At 33.3% G+C, this 7,070-nt stretch overlaps 1 protein-coding gene across 1 annotated transcript in view; it reads left to right on the top strand.

Annotated features, from left to right (window-relative positions):
• The first annotated feature begins 769 nt into the window (after window positions 1-769).
• Window positions 770-7,070, top strand: part of LOC128247382 (matrix metalloproteinase-14-like) — a 332,170-nt gene continuing 325,869 nt past the window's right edge. Inside the window, exon 1 of the mRNA XM_052966787.2 lies at window positions 770-981. Within this exon, the coding sequence (XP_052822747.1) occupies window positions 865-981 (117 nt within the window). The 5' untranslated portion in view covers window positions 770-864. The remainder of the gene's footprint in view (window positions 982-7,070) is intronic.

Below are 7,070 nucleotides of genomic sequence, written 5' to 3'. Positions count from 1 at the left end.
TTGGAGACGATGGCGATGATTACGATAGAAAAGATGAAGAGAAAATGTAAGACCAACACTACCGAATAATTCCACAAAGGAAACTGAATAGACTTCGAAACATTTTAGTTCTCACTCACGCCCACTTAGATTCACTGACAGAAGAAGAAAAAGTGGGAGAAAAGATAATTAACCAAACTTCGTGTTCTTCCTGTAGTCACCTCTCAATACGGAAAAACCTCAACACGCACCTTACATAGTAGTGGAATACCTTGATTTAAAAAAAAAAAAAGAAATATATATATACATTCAAAACAGGCGCACACACACAAAATAAAAAAAAAATAACACGCCGGAGCATCCACCCACAAAAATACAAACACACACACACACATATATATATATATATACAAACATACATAAGGCAACACGCTTGTTCAAATACATCCCTGACGACATATAAGACATACATTTATTATATTAATTATTTATTTATATATAATTGTGTACTTATACACCTAAGGCGCACACATATTATATAAGTACGCGTGTGCGACTATATATTAACCACCCCTTCCCCCTCAGAAGGAATTATCCATCTATCTATCTACCTCTCTACCGAAGTGCGTGTATATATATATATATATATATATATATATATATATATAGATATATATATATATATATATATATATATTAAGAGTAAAAGATAATTACCAAGTAATTGTCAGAGATAGAGGGATATAGATATAATTAAATATACACTTGCATATATATATATATATATATATATATATATATATATATATATATAGTGTTTTAAAGATAGATTGAAGTTTTGCTTTTTCCCTTTCGCTTGTCTTACCTGTTCGCTTTACCTGAGCGATGGAGTTGATTACGATTGCGGGACAACTATATGTCTCTTTAATTATACTTCTATTTGGTCTGTTTACCACTGACGCCCTTGTACGGAAAGTGATCAGTACAAATGAAGATGGATTGGTGAGTTCGAATTTTACCATTGTGTTTTTTTCTTCCTTTTCTTCAATCATTTTTTCTTTGTTCCTTTTTTTTTTGTTACGTACAAAATTCACAATTTTGTGTGATAAAAGAGAGAGATATGTTTTGTGTAAGTTGAGATAATGAACAGCTGCCAAAAAATTTGCCGGTATGGGTTGCATGCATCAATATTGCTGAGTTGTGTGTATGTGTGTGGCCATGCCGTACTCAGTTGCTAAGTTTAGTCTTTCTAAAAGCGATTTACAAGTATTACAGGGTTTACGGAGAATATTCTATCGTTCCGACTTGTAATGCTATTTTTTTAAACTTAATTTTAACCAAAATATATTACAAAGACCTATATATAAAATTATTTGCTCATTTATTGTCTTATCGGAGGGTGATGTTCGTATAATGTACGTTCGTGTTACTCTATTTTTGAAGAATTGCACGTAAAGGATTCGTGGGAACATTTCAAGTTTGGGAGTTACTTGCTTCATCCAAGTAGTCGCACAAAGGTACTGCAGGATGCTAAAATACCTCACTGCATGAGATGATGTAAATACTTCACGAGGTTATTCATTGGATTGGCAGCATTTAGTTAGATATCTACCGCAGGAAATAAAAACAAGTTTGTGAGTGATTAATCTTATACATTGAAACTATTCTGTGATGTAATAATTACTGCGGTAACTGGAACTGAACACCAGCCCACTGAACCACGAAGAACCGCTGTAAGCTATTAGGCAAACAGTAAACAACACGATCTTGAATTAGTTTAAAGATATTTTTACTACTAATGCTCTTCGGAAACGTAAAACTGTTGCATTGAAAATACACAACTTAAGAAAAATGCAAGTCATCTGCCCCACGAAACAAAATTAATTTGCATAAATTTATTTGTTCGTCTCTTTTTAAATATTGTTTTGCATTAAATATCAGTGGCCGGAAGTAAGATCCTATCGAAAACTAGACTTTTGGGGACACTTTTACCAATAATATGCTGCATAGATGTTTGCGCGCGCGCATGCATGCATACACACATACATATAAAGATGAGGCTAAAGATTTGACAGGAGTCCTACTTTCATTTACTCGACTCAAGTACTTGTATTTATTTTTATAAAACTCGAAATGATAAAATGGAAAGAACTTGATCGTAACAAGATTTGAAATCGGAACGCTAAGAGCAGAAAGAAATAATGATTTTGACACTTCTAATCCTCCGCCTAACATATATTTATAGACAAATCTTGTATATACGTCTAAGCGTATTCTGTTCGGTAACCGTGGTTCACTTGATTGGACTACATTCTCGTTAGAACTTAGATGTGAGAATACCGTACTCTCATCAGTTTCAGAAACCCTCATAATAAGATACTAAAAAGAATACTACTGAAATTTGAACGTAAGTCGAGACAGAATTTCCATTCACCTACAAATATAAATACAAAAGCATGATCACGTGTTCGCTAACTTTTCTGCACATATGTTTCAATTAGCCATAGCCATCAGGTATATAGTAGAGATAATAAAAAAAACCCAATGGCATGTGGGAAAAGGTAGGATTTTCTACGAAATATCTTAATCATGTCCCATTGATTTCTGAGTTCAAATCTCACTGAGGTTGATTTTTGTATCTCAGAAATATGTGGTTGGTAATATAAGCAAGATACCACTTACAATGATGGATATACGTTAGATATGTCTGGCCTTGTGTCTGTATTTAGAATGATTATTGGACTATATTTTAGAAGAATTGTAGCACAAACTTTTCTTAAAATATCAAAAGGGGCCAACTTTTTTTCTAGAATGATTATTTTATAAAACGTTCCTACCTTACACAGTGATACATTCACCCCCATACTGTAATTATTATGTGTCTACGTGAAAAAACAGCAGAATATAAAAATAATGTAAGTGGAAACAATGTAGAAATCTCAAGTACTAGTTGAGAAATGACCAATTATGTTAGTAAATATATTTGCAAAACTAACATAATATTCTACATGGAAATACTGTAAAGTATATTTTTTTTTAAACCAAAAAAGATAAATAGTGTAGAATCTGAAGATACCTTAACACGAATAGATTCAGAGATTTCGTTTCTACAAATGATTGAAGACATTTGAATGGAACATTAACCGCGTCAGTCTCACCGGTCTCGGAGGAACTTAGAAGACCATGTCAAGCTTATTCCTCGAGAAGAAAACCAATAATAAAAATATATATATATATATATAATTCCTTTCTTAGCTTAGTCATTTAGAAATACATGTAAGACACCATTCGCAGGATATCTAGAAGTCCAAGCCAACACAAAGAAATGATTCATTATCTACTAACGACACACTAGTGGTTGATATTAATTTTTTATATTGTATATTTGACAAAGTTAATAAAGATAATACGACTCAGAGGTAATTATCTATATCTACAAAACGAAGATTTATCTCGTTTTTTACTAACAGCCAATATCGTGTGTGTGTGTATAAGAGTTTGGTGTTTGTGTATGCATATATATATATATATATATATATATACACACAGACACACACGCGCACATACCTATCTGTCCCTCATATTTCCACAAATACATACGAAATATACATATTATATTAGGTTTCCTCTCAGTAAATGTTCTGTTCTTAAAATTGATCTAAACGGCAGTCTTAAACAAACGTGAGTGTTTGCATATGATATATAGACTGGGAAGGAGAGAGAGAGAGAGAGAGAGAGAGGGAGAAATCGGAGTGCGAAACATTTTGGTTAGCTTGTGTATAATCCACGTTTCCAAAAATTCAAGCGATGTATTAGAATTATTCGAACAAAATTTGATGGAAATGTAGGTTTCATATTTTGACACAAGACCAGCATTTTGGTGGTGGATACATCAAATGATTACATCGACCCCGAGCACCACCACCCCTCCCGAGCTCAACTGTTTCTCTATTTCATTGCTCGGAAATGGTCGAACGGCAAAGGTAGCACGACTTGAACTCACAACGGGATTAGTGGAATAAATGTCACGAACAATTTTGCTGAGTTCGGATGGCTCAACCATTTCACTGAATTTTACTTTTCATAGAAATCTTTTGCTAAAGAAATTCAAAGCCTAGGATTTGGTGGATGTTAAATCCACTGGTTTTAATTAAAATAATTATTTATTTCTAACTCTTCATTACTACATTATTTTATCGAATCTGTAGGAATGAAAAGCAAACTTGATATGGGCCGAATTTGAATGCAGAACGTAAAACAATAGAAAATAAATGATTGTGTCAGTTAAACGCTCAAACATTCACTCACACACACACACACTCACATACCACGTGCACTAAAATGCACGCACATAAATACACATACAGAGAGAGATAGAGAGATCTAATTGCAATTAAATACATAAAGGTATGTTATTCAGATGACGTATGCATGTACGCATAGGCACATATGTATGAATGCGTACGTGTGTGTATGCAAGCTTTCGCGGAAGGAGAGAGAATGACACAAGTTTAAAGCACCCAATACGCATTTTTATTAATTCTGGTCAACTCTCTCTCTCTCTCCCATACATTCATACTTCTGCTATGAGTTGCACTTTGAATCAGTTCGTACGTAAATGTGAGTGAGCATATATGAGCTTCAATGCAGGAGGAGACACAAAAATATTATTAATTCTGTCAACAGATAATTCTATAGAATGATGTGCAATAACAGGATATAATCTATTTTAATCCGAAACTTCACCAAATTTGACTCATTTATGTTCTTTTTTATGATTCTCAATGAAAGTAATAAAGTGAAATGCCATATATGAAATAAAGACTCACAGTGTACGCTTAATCGTCAGAAAATCTTTAATTTTGTTGGAAGAGGTCATCTAGTTGTCCGACGTTCGGCTGCAAAGCATTTTGCAATGTTCTGTAACAAAATTCCACTTATTGGCAACAGTGTATTCGCAAATCACGTTACTAGATATGTTCTTTACAAGTGAGGATTGGGTATGTGATTGCCCATTTTTCAATTGAGAGCCGTGTAAAAATATTTCGACAAATAGGATGGCAAATATTTCGATAGTAGGATGGCAAAGATAAGTTACCTATGGGAAAATATATTTTGAGTAGGTGAAATACGAAATTCACAGCAATCATCGTTTGTTTGACTAAGATTCCTGTATCTTAAAGAGTTGATGTTCTTTAAAATTCCTTAAGGATTTATAAACTTTTAATCGCTAGGAACTAAGTAATTAAATGTAAAGTAATTCACAGGCAGAACGATTTGGAATAAGGTAAATTACCTAATGCTCATCTCATTTGTGGAAATATGGTTATAGGAAAACGTATTTGAAAAATAAAACATGAGCACACATGTAATACAAGTTACTATGACGTGATCTTAATAATAAAAGTAATACAAATAAATTCTTTGAAAACTAACACAATTTAAAACGAGCACCCTTGTATTTCTTTTATATGAAGTTCTAGAAAATCGATTATATTCATATATTAACTCGGAAATTAAAACCGAAAATATGTATATACAAATATGTATTAATAAATGTGTATAGATTTTACAGGTTCTCGGGTTTCAGCTATTGACCTAGGGGCATGCTGTAGCACCGCCTTGGAGGGATGGCCGAACAAATCGACCGCGTGCTAATTTTTAATCTGGTGTACATAGTGTTTTCGTTGGCTTTTGACTAACGGTCAGTTAGAGAAACATAAACAGAACAACATGGGTTGTAAAACCGCAGGAAGAAACACATTGACAAACATACATTTTGATACAGAGGGGGAGAGTATGTGTTTGTGAGATAGACCGAAAGTGAGAAAAAGAGAGAAAGGAAGAGGAAGTGAGAGAACTATACGACGGAGTTGCAAAGGTCTTCTGTTAAGAATTCACTCAAGAAGCAGAGGTCGGAACGGAATTGTATTTTCCACACACTCGCTCAAGGTGCTATAAAATGCCGGAGAAAACGAGACCACGTGACTGCGAAGTACTTAACCATATGAATATATACCTGTGTTCAGTCATACAGACAGGAGGAGAAATTTCCACACACACACACACACACACACATTTGTATTTTTCTATAAATTTATGCGCGTGCGCGCACACACACACACACACACACACACAGACACACACACACACACACAGACACTTGTGTGTTTGTGTGAACGAAGGTATACATACGTATTCGCTGATTTCAATGACTCTCCTTTCTAGGAAGCTGGTGCTTCGCGTACCATCTGTAATAATAATAATAATAATTATATATATATATATATATATATATATAAACGTTTATGCATAGAGATCTGGGGTTCTCAATATACATGTATACGTGTTTATAGAAATGGAATATGCATCTATGTTCATATCTACGCATATGGTAATATAAACTTGATATATAACGACGCCTATGTAAATGCATATAAACTACATGTACAAACATTTATATAGATAGAGACAGAGAGAGGTTCATATCTATATATATATATATATATATATATATATATACATGTGTACGTACGTATATACTACGTTATGCCTACATGCATACATGCGTGCATATATGAAAGCATGTGCATATAAACATACGGCCGTGTTTATATATATATATATATATATATATATATATAAACGATAATTAGTTATTTATTTCCTTTGGAATCTCTCCATTTTCAAACTTAATATGTGTGTGTGGGTGTGTGCATATATATATATATATATATATGTATACGCATGCTTGTATATATCTAGTCTGTACACGCATGAGATTATATTTATTTGTGTGCATAGATATATCTTCTGTTATTCATGTATCATAGTCATTAAAATGTAGCACCGCCTTGAAGAATTTTTAATCAGATGAATCAGCAACTAGCATTTTTTTTTTAAAACGTGGTATTTGTTCTCTTTTTACATAACCGCTAATTTACGCGGAAGTAAACAAACCTCCACTGCTTGACAAAATGTCACGCACACACACTTTCAGTTTCCGTCTTCCAAATCCATTTACAACGTGGCATGCAGTGTAAATGAACGCGCAAACCTCTGATCGAACAGCAAAAAAAAAAAAGAAAAAA

This window comes from Octopus bimaculoides, chromosome 3, assembly GCF_046866305.1.
Source record: "Octopus bimaculoides isolate indiv1 chromosome 3, ASM4686630v1, whole genome shotgun sequence".
NCBI lineage: Eukaryota > Metazoa > Mollusca > Cephalopoda > Octopoda > Octopodidae > Octopus > Octopus bimaculoides.
The sequence above is the reverse complement of the archived record's forward strand: the minus strand, read 5'-3'. Positions and strand labels throughout refer to the sequence as shown.